The 14,466-nt window shown below is 42.8% G+C and overlaps 1 protein-coding gene across 13 annotated transcripts in view; it reads right to left on the reverse strand.

Annotated features, from left to right (window-relative positions):
- Nucleotides 1-14,466, reverse strand: part of LOC143474048 (uncharacterized) — a 63,119-nt gene that overhangs the window by 26,974 nt on the left and 21,679 nt on the right. For 9 of the 13 annotated variants that reach the window (XM_076971311.1, XM_076971312.1, XM_076971320.1 and 6 more), the window contains 4 exons: nt 7,850-7,969; nt 7,346-7,438; nt 5,712-5,870; nt 2,834-4,189 (listed from right to left, as the gene is read on the reverse strand). In XM_076971311.1, the coding sequence (XP_076827426.1) occupies nt 2,834-4,189; nt 5,712-5,870; nt 7,346-7,438; nt 7,850-7,969 (1,728 nt within the window). Of the gene's footprint in view, nt 1-2,833; nt 4,190-5,711; nt 5,871-7,345; nt 7,439-7,849; nt 7,970-8,087; nt 8,266-14,466 lie in introns of those variants that run through there. The other 4 variants (XM_076971317.1, XM_076971315.1, XM_076971321.1 and 1 more) reach the window with 3 other exon arrangements.

Consider the following 14,466-nt stretch of genomic DNA (forward strand, 5'->3'; position numbering starts at 1 on the left):
CAATCACACAAAATTGGCTAAAATGACTATTCCTTCTAAAAAAGAAAACAACAACATTGAACCATTTAAATATGTTTTTTTCAAATTAAGTCCATAGGAGCACAAACCAATGCAGCAAGAAACACAATCACTTGTATATGTATATTTATTTCAACATAAACCTTTGTCTTTTCCTTGACATGAAACAGGGAATAATAATCAAACTATTTTGGACTTGCAGTGCATAAAGCTTCTGTCTCTAACCTTCAAAATCTATTTAGTTATTACAGAACCCGACACATTTGCATTTCTATTTAAATAAATTTAAGGTGCACAATTCCAGCAAATGTGACAACGAAGATGCTTTACCCTGAGGGATAATGTTAAAAGAAAGTGATATTAAAATAGATAAAGAACACTAGAACTCCAAAAATATTTGCTAGCTCGCAAACATAATAAATGCTAAAGGACAACAGACCATTCTCCATTAGGTGCATGACTTCAAGATGTATCCTTAGTTTGCTAGTGCTGGATGGTTGGCTAACTATAGCTTAGACAGCTTTCACACAACTTAATCATGAGGTCTCACAGTTTTACCACCTACTAACCCAAAATGCACATGACTCACTCTGTTGCAGAGTTGTGAACTCTCTGCCGTAGTTACCACATGGTTGTTGTTGAATTATTCACGCGTTTTAGTTTGACCTATATCAATCAGTGAAAGTGATGAGTGACTCCTGTCTGTCATGCAGTGCAGTCAGTGAGGTGGCCAAGGCCCACGCAAGAACAAGCAAGGAAGACATGGTAGCACAACTTCCACACCCCCCCCCCCCCCCAATAATCGAATATCCATCATCAAATGTTGGGGTTTTTAAACAGTTCAGTGGTATAATCACATTTAGAATACTTGCTGACAGCAGACTGTGGCCCATGCCCAGTCAACACACCTGCTTGCACCCCCATATCATCCCCATAATTAACTACACTAAACAAACACAAGTACACACCACATCTTTTTTAAACAATAAGGGAATAATACTAATTATAATAACATTTCACAAAATAACTTGGTCAAATAGTTTCAGCCCCAGTAATGTGGTGATTTCATTTACAAAATAGCAATACAAAATACTGAACTATATAATTTATGATACTTTGAGTCTTTTAGGGTTCATAAACTTCAAAGTGTGTATGACAAGCATCATGCAGCAAAGCAGCGGACCTCTGTACACCACTCAGAACCAGGATCTGAGGTCCTGGTTAAGAGGCTGGTGTTTACTAAAGAGAGCCTCATAGATCCTGATCCATGTGGTTGTAAAAGTTGCAGAGTCGTAAGGAAATTAAGGAAGGATCATCAGAGTAAACTGTGTCTTCCTTCCACTCTATTCATTAATCATAGCTCCATGCCTGCTGGGAGTGTGTCACTTGACTATTTATAGGAGCTACTTGCTCACTCAAATGTGGCCTAGATGTAAATATGAATCACATTATTTTTTTCACTTTTTTTTCTCTCATTACAGTCAACAGCTTGCAGCTTCATATACAAGGAAATGGACAACATAAAGCACTTTATCCTTCAGACACATTACATAAACATCCCCCACATCCTAATGTCAGTTATATGTCATATAATGTGTTAAAAAATTCAGTTCAGAGTTACTTATTTATGCTAAGTATATTCTAATTTTAATCTTTATTCAATTATTAATTTATCCAAAATTCCATTTGTGTGGTGCTTCCTATATAAACGTCCCAAAATAGCTTTTCAGTCAGACATGTTTTTCTTTGCTTGTAGGAAATTTAACACTATAACAGTGTTGACTACAAGGGCTGAACTGGCCCCTATAAAGCTGAATTCAGTGTATGGCAGTATACAGTATACCATAGATATAGCATTAAAGAATAATACAAATCAAAACCTTCAGAGAAAAGAAAATTCTTACTACAATTATACTACATTATAACATGATGTTGCTGTTATTATCTGACAGCAATCACACCTTCATGCTCTTTATCTTGTATCTTGACACGTTTTAATTCATTACTATGATGTGATTTGCCCATCTGTGTGTTTCAACAGCACTGCTCTTGTGAACTTGCCACTTAGCAGCCCATATACAACAGATTAATTGTCAACACTCTTTCAACACAAATCAAACAGATAAACAATATATCTAAATGATAACTGACTTACCTACAGTAACAGATGTCAGGCAGCAAAAAACGACGCCATGAACAGGACATGGAAGGAGAACAAAGAGAGAAAGAAATGTATTTTACTCATCTTTGTATTCTTGCACTCGTACACAAAGAGCTTTAAACAGATATTTTGCTGGCCACATAAAGTGTTCAGACAGAATTCTTTCTGTGCAGCACAGTGAATGGGTTCTAGAAGAGAAACACAGACATGTTATGAAGACTCAAAGTTCAGAATAAAAGGACTACCATGTTAAGCATGTCCAGTGCACCCTGGCGGCAAGAACAGGTAGCAGCAGAGTGACTGGATTGCGGTAAGTGAACAAGGGCGCGTCCCTGAAACACTGCAAACCAAGAGTTAGTAGTGTACACGCTGGATCACACGTGGTTAATGGGGAGAGTCCTGCCCTATGCATAGCCACAGTGCTCCATTTGGTAGTGCCCCCTTTGAGCAGAGTAAACACCCAAGCAAAACCAAGCCAGCCAACTTTGAGTGGTCCCCAATAATGGGGTGTGAATTTGGGGAATAACCGTGTTAGTGATTGGGGTAAAGAGCCTAGTCACCCAAACCCAGTGCAAGAACTCCCCAGTGTTGGATCCACACAGTCATGCAATGAGTGGATCCATATCCCACACTCCATAAAAAAAACAAACAAACCTTCCTGCATGACAGGCAGAGCTGCGACATGCTCCTGGGGTTCAGCAAAACTAGGGAAGAATGGGGGTGCGGCAGGGTTGAGCACAGAGCTTTGAGGAGAAGGTAGTTTCTCTTCGGGCAACACAGGGCTCTTTGATAAGGATGAACGGGACTTCTTGCCCTGTTTCAATTTGGCCTCTTTTGGACTTTTGCCTTTTGGTGACTGCAAAGGGGCTGGTTCAGGACTCTCGTAGGAAACACCCTCCACGCCTGTAATGCCAAATGGATCACTGCTATTGTTTAGGTGCGAGTCATTGAGAGACCAGGCTGTTCCAGATGGGGAGAACGGTGGAGCTGAGATCAAAGCTTCCATAGAGGATCCAAAAGTTGCAGCACCAGGAGAGGACATCAAAGGGTCAACCACAGGGGCATCAGCCAAAACATGGGTATCAAGAGCAGAGCTAATGAAAGAGGGTGGTTGCTCAAACATGGCCTCCTCAAAAGGTCCTCCCCCAGACACAAAGCCTGGGGCATCATTCAAACTGGAAGTAAGAGGGTCATTTTTACCTTCCATTGGCGGGAGGCTAAAGGTATCTTTGGTTTTATCCAGGTTGACACTTTCAGTTTCCATAAGCATATCATGGAAGCCTGAAGAGACTGACAAGGGACCTGTGGGTGAAAGACATGGTCCCTGACTGGGAGACACTGCTGTGTGGACTGCAGGCCCATGCTCCACAGGGGCTGGTGGGGAGGTTGCTGTGAGTGACAGCAGATCCTGGGTGAGCGACGATGGCATGAGGACCTCATCGGCATAATCCTTGGCCAGTGAGATTGTGCCCTGGCCACATGCTTGTATGTCTCCAACCAGTAGAGATGCTGTTAGCTTTTCCCCAAAGTCATGAGGTGCTGAGGCCGAGGCAGGGACAAATGGCTCTGCATGGACTGCCCACTCTTCCGGAATCTTCTTGCGGCTTTTTCCCTTCTTGATCCTTCCTCCACCCCGACTGAAATCTTCACGCTCCCAGATCTCGTTTCTGTCCCGGTCCTTGCGCGGTGATGCCTGACGTTGGCCCTCAGGGACAGAGCCACTCTCGCTCTCCATTTCCAAGTGGCTCTTGTTCTCCAGCAGATCCCAAACATCTTCCCTTGGCCTCCGTTTCTTCTTCTTCTTCTCCTTTTTGCGATCAAAACCTTCGTGTTCTCTCTCCTCTCTATCCCCTGTGCCATCATCTCTGAGAGTCCACTGGTGGTCAGGGGCTTCCTGTGGGCTTTCTGCCAGATGGCTTGCATGGAGACTGACCACCGTGGAAACACTGGGTGTGAAGGGCAGGTCAGAGGGAAGGCCAGCGTCACGTGGCCAGCAGTCAGCAAAGACACCTCATATGCAAAGAGGGAACAACAGTTAGCAGCACATACTCTCTGCTCTTTACTCTAATGCCACATCTACAGTACGGAGTGCACCCTATGTTTTTAAAATAATCACAATAGTCATAAATAGTCAGTGAGATCCAGGATATTCATCACATACCTTTAAATGTTTTAAAGAAAAAAAAGCTGATTTATAAACAACATAACTGCAACATAGAATAACAGGTACCCATTGTTAGAGTAATAGACAAAGTTTAGCAAAAACATCCCCTCAATCTCAACCATATTTCATTTGTGCAATACTCCTCGACAGCTGCCTTGTACTGAGTTTATTAGTTTTTTATTTATTAATAAATTCCCATAATATAGACACAGAAGAAGGGACACCACATTACAGACATAAGGCAGTGTTTTTTTTCTGACCTAGTTATTTTCATCCTGAAAAGCTCAAATGCTCCATTTAATTTAAAATGTATGCAGAGAGAACATGTTTTCTTATGGGAAGGTCTTTCTGGTGAATAATACAAATAAAATGATAGACATGTCTTCTCTGATAACAGTGAATAAGGGAGACAGGACATCAGCTAGTGGATTGACATGTGGGATGTACCGATTAACCCTTACATCAAAAAGGATCAGGGTATACGGTTCTGAATTAAGGTAGCTAAAACACGATTACTGATCATCACTGGCTCATGTGTTTTTCTGTACTGTGCATGTTAACACACCTCACTGAATACTGAACAAACTGCTTTAGATCTTTCTTTGTAGAATGTGTACAGCACCAAATGACAGTTTAAGTTATAATTATGCTGTTCAAATTCAGGAGATAATTTTGACCTTTTAAGCACCTTTAAACCAATTCTGTATTTAGAATCCTGTTTTGTCAGGCATAACACCCTCCACCAGCTGAATAGCTTCAGTTGGTCATCAACCACAGATGACCAGAATTTTAAATTTTGTCACGTGTACTGACTGGCATGTGATTCATGTCATCCACATCGACCGTGGCAGAACAGTTGATCTTAGCTATACTATACCACTTCACACACAGCCAGCCATTAATGGCCCTTAGGAGCTCAAGATGGATGATATGTTAGAACAACTCTGACATAGGAGATTCATATATTTATGAAGCACGAAGCTCGAATCTCTGTATCTGGTTATAATGCCCCATAGTGGTAAAAGGTGGGAGTGCATGTGCCCTTTGATGTATCTGGATTTGTTGAAAGGATAACTCTCAGAGGGTATATCCAGCTATAATCCCATAATCCTCTGTAAAAACCAGACCTCATCAGTGTAGCTGGGGAGTGTTGGAAGGAAATCACTGAACATCAGGGCTAAGGGTTTCTGCCAGAGAAACCTTACTTGGCAGATGGTGTGGATATAATATTGACTTGTTACACACAATACCATATTAGCACAATGATACTAGGATGAAATTCTTTCGCGTCAGAGACACGGCCATAATTGCACAGTAGATGAAAGCAGTGTTTTGTGTGCTAAGCTGTGCGTCATCATCATCCTCTACCTGAAGACAAGTCCCCAAGGTTCTTAGGTGTGGTAGGTGCTTCTGTGGCCAGCAATGGTAGTTTCTGAGTGTCTGCAGTGCTGGGAGGTTTTTCTGTCTGGACTGGTGCAGCTCCGCCATCAATTTTCATCCCCAAACCCATTGTAGGCTGAGAGAAACCTGGAGGGAAACACAAGGTATCATGCAATTATAACAGCATTCTAACTATTTAGTAATCAGGTTTATTCTGAATCTGGCTAACAAATGTAGCTTCTGGCTAACAATTGAGCATTTTGACATGATGCTAATTTAAACTTTTTCAAGTCACACTGCATGGATATCAAATTATGAGAATACATTTCTTTAAATCTGTAAAACCTGATAAATATTTATATATACCCAATTTAGTGGTCATGGCCAAAATGACACAAAATGACAAAACTACTATGGTAAATAAGTTATGATATCATAGCTCAAAGAACTGATTTTGGGAATTTAGCAGCTTTAAATGGTTCACTGTATTATCAATCAAATCAGCCAATCAGTAATCCCTGGCACTCGCCTCAAATACCAGGGGAAGGAAAGACTGAGCTGCTGAACCTGAGAGGAAACGTGCAGGTCAGGATGACTCATCCCTTCAGCAGACTGAGCTGCTTTCAATGTTTTCTCAATGGAGCATTGGCAGAATCACATTTAGGAACAGACTAAGCAACAGACAGCCTCTCTCAGACTAGCATGCGGAGATAGTCATTTAAAGACGTGCTCATTAAGGAAGGTCATTTGTGCGTCTAAGCTTACTGGGTGAGCAGGTTTCAGGGAAAGGTTTTCTAAACGTCAAGATAAAACATGCTTTCTCTGTTCTAGCACACTGAACAAATTCCTCAGTTAGGTCTAAATGTTCAAAAATGTCAAAAATAAATATTCAAATATAGCAAGGGTTTTTTTGGTAGTTTTTTGGTGATTTCATGTTTATTTCAGTTTCCTATCCAATCAGTTCTGTTTTTTTCCCCTCTGTAAAAGTGCTACAAAATTTAGCTGAATGCAACACTCAGCTGCAGGCGTTTATTTTTTGTCTTTAAAATGGCACATTTGCTTTTCTTCGACTCCAGGCGGCAAACCTGACTGGTCCCTTACTTGGCAATTCTGCATATAATGACACCAGGATCATGCAACACAACTGCTGTTTATCGTTTATATTTACCCTTTAGGAGACTGTCATGGACCATAGAGCAGAAGTCAGATATACTATTCAAGGAGCTCTACCTTGCTGAAGAATTTAGTTTCTGCTTTAACCTAACCCCTGATCCAGCCTGTGAGTGTTTTGAGATGGTGCTGATTACAGGATCACATGTGTAAGATTAGGACAGATTAGGTATATCGGGATATCTACTAGTGGGATTGGTAGTAGAAAGAAAACATTCCCATAGATACAGATCTCAAGAAAAACTATGCATTAGCAAGCATTAGCACATGCACTAACAAATTCAAAACATCTCAATGCTAAACGTGTTAGGAGTTATGCACACTGTGATGAGGAAATTTGTTACGATGACTCTAAGGCTAATATCTAGGGTCACTGTAGTACGGGTGTTAACCAGTTTGCTAAGAAAAGTCTGAGGATGAGAAAGTGCCCTCAGTTGGGTAAAGACATTAACCTGAAAAAGGTCCCATCAAGCCAGTGTCCATCATCTGGGAGGTGTGAGATGAAGTGCCCCACTGATCAGGAAAAGCAGCCATAGAGCTGAATGCTGCCAGGAGGCAGAGCCGGGCAAAAACAGAGAATCACAAAGGGAAAGATTGTGTTTGCACTTCAGAGATGCAGAGGAAAAGATGGGTGGTGGGGGTGGAAAACAGAGAGAGAAAGACAAAGAGAGAAACAGAGACAGAGATGGCACAAGCAGCCACGAACACCAACCACACCCAAAATCAAAACATGAAGGACAGCAGTCTTGCTAGTTATTTATTTGGAGTGGACATTGATAAATAATGAAAATGTGTTTTCAAAAATAATTTGTTCTTAATAAAACCACATTTTAACTCGGCCTCATCATCACTCAGCAAAACCACAGATTAATTTACCATTAATATAATTCCTGCAACCTACCCTTACTTTGCATGACAATTACACAGCATGCATTTTTTCAAAGATGAACTCTCACCTGGCAGTATGTCTGATGCAAAGGCCTGCTGATTTGTGAGATGTGGCCGTATCTCTCCCTGTGGCTCTGCGTGCGATGTTAAAATCTGTCCCACTGGTGTCGCCGAAGATCTTAAAGTGCCTGCAACAAAGGTTAAAGGTCAGCTCACGTCTCTGCTTATGTGGCAAAGTGACATTTAAGTGGTTATTTGCACGTTTGTGGTCAGGGAAAGCTGCACAAGCCATTTCCCCAGACTCACCTTCTTCCCAGTCTCAGAGAGCAGCATAATCCCTTGCATACACGAGTTTAAAAACCCCCCACTGCTCGATAAGTGCTGGTGGCAAGATGTCTGACGAGCTCTGCCTCCAAAATGTGTGCAGCAGAGTAGGCCCAAGAAACGCCTCTGTGTGTGTGTGTGTGTGTGTGTGTGTGTGTGTGTGTGTGTGTGTGTGTGTGTGTGTGTGTGTGTGTGTGCTTGACTGGCGGTGCCGCCCCTGCCCTACCATCTCAGCAGGGTACGTGCTGACTTGATCCAGGCTTGCAGCCTGATGCGGAGTGGCTGTTCTGGCCCCGGCAGGGGGAGACGTGCCCACCCATCGACCTCCCTCCCTCCCTCCCTCCCTCCCTCCCTCTCGCATTAGCACTCCTTCCCCTAAAGGCCTGGCGGCTTACGGAGGGTGATGTTGAGAGGAGAGGACAGGGCAGCACCCAGAGTCACTGGAGCACCACGGGAGCTGAGGAAGTCAGACAGTGCTCCTAGGATGTCTGGACAGGCTTGCTGCTGGTGACTGCTGGGCTCAGATTAAAAACAGATCCATGTGGTCACTGCATATACAGCCTGACCAGTGGACGTGTGCTGTGTCATGGAAATAGTTGCAAAACTAAATTTACGTTCATTTAGGACTATTGAGAAAGGCTCTATAAAGGAAAACTACTTTTTTTTTTTGAACACTCGCAACTTCATTTCTATTAAGATAATCTCCAGACACTTGGCAAATGTTGCTGCAGTCAGTTGTCTTTGTAAAGTGTGTGGTGTAATCTGCCAGTCTGGAAACAAGACAAAGTGAAAAAAGAGACAGGAAATTGTATTGCCTCAGGCTTCAGGCAGATGCAGTCCAGTTGGGTTACCATATCTGATCCTTAGCTAATATTTCAGTGAAAGGCTTTTACACAATTAAACAGTACAATAAACAGTACATTTATAGGCTTCTAATGGGTGTTCAACTATGTGTATCTGGAGTATGTCTTCTGAATTATAATTACTGCACAGGCCATTTACAGATATGCCTATAAAATGCTCTGCAAGTGTTTGGACACATCACAGGGATTCATACAGCATGGAAATCAAATTGGTTTCTGAAAAACGTGCAACAATGACCTTGATTAGACTACAATCACATTATCTAATGAGACTATCACATTTCTTTCCACAAAGCATTCCAGCTTTATGAGAAACTGCACATTATCAGTTTTTGGAATCCAACCATATTCCATCTTAACTGATCAAAGGACCATTCCATCACCACTGAATGCAGCTCCTGTAGTGGTTACGAGAGTTCGAGTTAACTGGGTGCGACTGAAAGTTATTCCAGCTGTGATACTCCTGTGTAAGTGACGTGGGGGGACAAGTGGCAGACAAGGAGAGTGCAGGAGAGAAACTGAAAAACAGAACCCACGCTTAAGAAGGGATGTGAGAAGAGGAGACTCACAGCTCTGCAGGGTAAATAACTAGAGAAATAGTTTTATTGAAAAGAAAGCATTCACTGTTTGCATTCAAGTTTGATTTGAAAGTGAAGGAGAGAGAGAGAGAGAGAGAGAGAGAGAGAGAGAGAGAGAGAGAGGGGGGGGGAGGAATAGTGATAACAGAGTGTGTGTGTGTGTGTGTGTGTGTGTGTGTGTGTGTGTGTGTGTGTGTCGCACAGACAAACAAATCAGTGTAAAAAAGTATAGCATTAAAAATAAACAAACATGCCACTGTGCTGGGTTATGTAAGGGCACCCAATGTGAATTCTCAGGAGAACCTGGATGACCTCACAGAGCTAGAAAAGAAATAAATATGCTGGAGTCTGAGGCAATTCATTTGGGTCTTTTGGGGGGGTGCAGGAGAGGTCTGGAGAGGGTTTGGAGAGGGTAGGCCCTGTGGGGAGGGGTCCAGTTTGGCAGTGCCTGCTCACAGCTGAGGTGTTGCTGGAACTCTAGGAGTCAGGGAGGCAGCTGAGAGACATTGCATGGAGTCTGAGAAAAACCCATATCCCCCAACCGCCCTCTCTGTTTACCACCCACCCCGCCCCCCACCGGCTTGGCCTGACCCAGTTCCTTTGTACTGCAGCTACACTTTTGCCAACCGTGATTCTCTCTTCCCGCTAAACCCCTCCTGGGACGTGTAGACCCCAGCTATTTTTACCTCAGTCACTTTGTGGTTGAGGACGCGCACTATGCCGCAAAGCCGGCCTGACATATTTGGGTGGTGAGCAGCTGACGTTCTGACAACATGACTGACCGTCTGTCTCTGCCTCTTACTGCCTCGTTACATAACCGAGACCGGCAGGATGGTCCCATTACCAGATAACGTACAAACCACTGTCTCGTCTGCCTCTTCTCCACAACAAACGCAGTTACGCAAGGAGCTCCAATAGACTGAAAGAGAACATAATAATAAGACAAACCGTAATGGAGAGGCAGAGTGAATCTCTGATGGGACTAAGGAGAGGCACCCTCTCCCTGACCTCACATCTACTCCGTCTCAAGCCTGCTTTCATAGGTGGGCTGATCTCTAAACTGACCACAGAGCACCTTCCTATGAGCAAATAGCCTCTTAGACTAAACACATCATCAGATAAACATCACCTTCTTGAGTTAAAGTGTTACTTCAACAGGACGCTAATCCAAAACAGGAAAACCTTTGATTTTGTGTTATTCCAGTTTTAGAACCAAAAGTACCTAATGCATTGCTCTTCATTAAGAAGGTGAAGCAAGAGGACTACCTTGCAAAGCAGGAATAGTACAGCACTAAACATAAAAAAGAAGGAATGACTATCATTCATTTACTAAATCATGTGATGATGAAATAAAAGTTAGGCCACCAATTTAATATGAGCTCTAATTTTACAGCTGCACTGGAGCATTAAATGCCTAATGCCAAATGAAAATAATTTTTCCATGTAGAACACCTAAATGAAATAATTTCTCACATCATTATGTGTACGTTCCTAACAGGTGTATCTGTTTCCTCATCTGTGAACTTTTGTTAACACTTGTTCATCTCAGGCTCACACTACGTCTTTTTGTAATTGCACCACAGTGCCGGTCAAAAATACAGCAAGCATTTCTGCCATTGCCCCACACACACACACACACACACACACACACACACACACACACACACACACACACACACACACACAAAGCCTTATTTCTGAGCTTGTGCTGCACACAGAAATATAGCCATATATTCTATAATGCAATTCTAATAATTCTATTTTATTCTATATTCTAATTTGTAATAAAAAAAAAATGTTAGCTACAGATACCATTCACCCACCAACAGGCCCGTCTCATTTACCTGGAGCTTTGGACAAAGAAAATCTTTGTGGTTGAAAAGTTCTACTGTGATGACACCATGCAAATGAAGTTAACATATGAACAGAATGGACAATAGGACAGGGCAAATGCATCGACTTAGTTTCAGTCAGTGCTCATTGTACTGCAGCAATGAAATGACCCAACTACATAACCTGTGAAATTACCCAACCGCATTTCCTCCAGTGTTACAGTGAGAGCTCTGTATATTCTACAGTGTTGGTAATTCCGTCGCAACAAATCATCCAACATCAATGAACCTCTTTCACTGGCAAATATTGTTATAGCTTTGTTTATATTTCTTGTTCAGAAAGACAGCAGCAGCTTCCTGCAGTTGATTCAGCTTCTAGAACAGAGCACTAATTGTTCACAACTAAATGGAAATTTGTCTTTTGCATATTCCAGTTACCCTTGTGACACCAGCGCGCACACACACACACACACACACACACACACACACACACACACACACACACACACGAAGAGCCGATATGAGGTACGATCAGGCACTCCACCACATGCCAGCCCATTATTGCTCTTGCTCTACATTTTCAGGAGGACCTTGTGCACTTGTGCATTTGAACGGTATTGGTCAAATCTTGGAAAGCTCAAAAGGTCATAAGACCTTTAAACGTCTTTGAAGGCTTTTCAAAATCTGTTACTTCTCTAGCAATGCTGGATTTGTTGCAGTGTTTTATGCTCTGAAAAGGGCCAGGTACATCATGCATATGTATTATGATCTACGCTGAATTGCACTGTGAAACGTTTACAGTGCAATTTAGCCAGATCCAGGAAATGGAACATGGATGCCAATCACCTCGGTGCAGAAACGTGTCACCTCCACGACACCCAGCGCCTCTGCGTTTGTTCCTCACAAGGCACAGAAAGCAGGCAGGCGTCAGGCAGGCGGCGGGTGCAACGTGTGGGAGGGGTTGAGATAGAAAGAGGGCGGGGCCTGCCATGGTGGCCTCGCCCATGGAGGCGCTGCATGTGCTGTAGGAGCAGCAGGCTAAGCCCACACAATCGCACACATGATTAGAGGGTCTGTAACTAGGCCGAGCTGACCCACATACACCCCCCCCCTCACACACACACACACACACACACACACACACACACACACACACACACACCGAGCCCCCAAGACAGGAGCAGCGGAGGAGTGCAGCCCCTACCACGCCCAGCACCGCGCCTCCCTACTGGAGCACGCAAGCTCACACCATTGTCGTGAAGAGGATGACGCGCTGCTATGGGACACAACAGCAATGATGCATGTGCCAATTGTCACAACTGGAACACGCAAGAATCATGCCGGAGTCTAAATTGGTGATACTGCAGTGATAACAGAATTTGTGAGCAGACAAACTGAAAATGTGTCTGTCTAAAAAGGCTTGAACAACGGCAAGGAGAGCTCTGAACTGCTGGTGTACATGCAGAAAACATGTGATATATTTTATAGCAAAATGAAATGAAATGGTAGCAGACATAATCCTCGAGCTGCTTTTGAGCACAGTGGAATTTTCCACAGAGCTTTCAAATAAAGAGAAAAAGATTAAAATGCAGCATTAAAAAAAACTCTGCTGCATTATAGAAAGAGTACATGCTTTCAAAGAGAAATCAAGCCAGAACAGCCTAGTAACCCATTTCCTATTTCCAATAGAGTAATTCAGCCTATGGTACTCATTTAATACATGTGTTATGTAAACATTTCAAGAAGCCAAGGACAGAACAGCAAGTCTTAGACATAGCCAGTTACTATTAGGTAAAGACTTTATTGGTTATGTGCAGACTACATAAAGAAAGGCCTTTGTTCAACACAATCTGTGTAGTCACACTATAAAAAGCAGCAAAGCTGGGCAAAGTACAGTAAAATCCAAATAAATGTACTCAAATATGTCAAGAAGGAGACCTGCCTTGTCTCAACGAATGCAAAATTCATTAATTTAATACTTTACCATAATAAATATATAAATAAATAATACACAAATAAAATCCATGTAACTCAAATGGTTGCAGGAATTTTCTGTGAGTAGAGAAAGTGTCAAGAACCAAGATCACTAGTGTAACTTCCTAATGTCCAGTCCAGGAAACCCCTCTGCACAGCACAGCTTTGAGTCGTCCTCATTCTAACACATCCAGATCGTATTATGACCTGATCATTAAGCCTGCTGCCTCAGCTTGGTGCTTTAAAAGGAGGTAAAACATGAAAACGGTGATGGATCTCCTGGACTAGAGATAGGACACACTGATGAAAAGTACAAAGAAGAATGATTCATGCCTCGAACCCAAAACACATGTGAAAAACCATATTGGGCTATTAGATGACAAACTGTGATTAGAGAACAGTAATCACACTTTACTTCACACAGTGTCTTCTCAATGGCATACCAAGATTTATGCAGCAGAAAAGAATGTGACAGACAAAGGAGGACTTACGAGGTAAGCCTCTCAAACCACACAACCAGCTGAGATAGACAGAACAGGAACAGGAGACAAGAGAAAGTACATTAGCTTTAGCATTAGGAAACACTGCAGTACATCTAAAAGCCATCATTCGACTGTGTTAGACCAAACACCTAGAAGCAGAGGTTATGTAGAAGCTACTGATACAGGGAGTGGACACGGAGCAGGACTGGCAGCGTCACTGGGTTGGGGGATGTGTGTGTCCCATAACAGTGGCTGAGTTCTCTGTGGTCCAGTTGATCTTCACATGGACGTCACAAAGTTAAAAGGGAGGGGTGCACTTCTGTGCACCCAGGCCAGTGATTAACAGCCTAATGTTCATATTGATTTTCACTGTGTACTTACGTTAAATAAAAACAAAAAGAGTTCATGTTCTCAAGCCACCATGAACAACAAGAGACTCTGCTGGTCATATGCTGGCTCTCAGTTGGCCAATTAGTTGTGAAACCGAGGAGCTGTGTAATTAGACCTGAGGGGGAAGGGGCTTATGAGAGAAGCGAAGAAGCCAAATGTGTGGACAGAGTGAGGTTATGAGAGAACGCAAGCAGCGGTGCAGACGTGCGAGCGCCCTCAGCTGCTGGACGCTCTTGCGTGCG

Source organism: Brachyhypopomus gauderio, chromosome 13 (genome assembly GCF_052324685.1).
Source record: "Brachyhypopomus gauderio isolate BG-103 chromosome 13, BGAUD_0.2, whole genome shotgun sequence".
Lineage (NCBI taxonomy): Eukaryota > Metazoa > Chordata > Actinopteri > Gymnotiformes > Hypopomidae > Brachyhypopomus > Brachyhypopomus gauderio.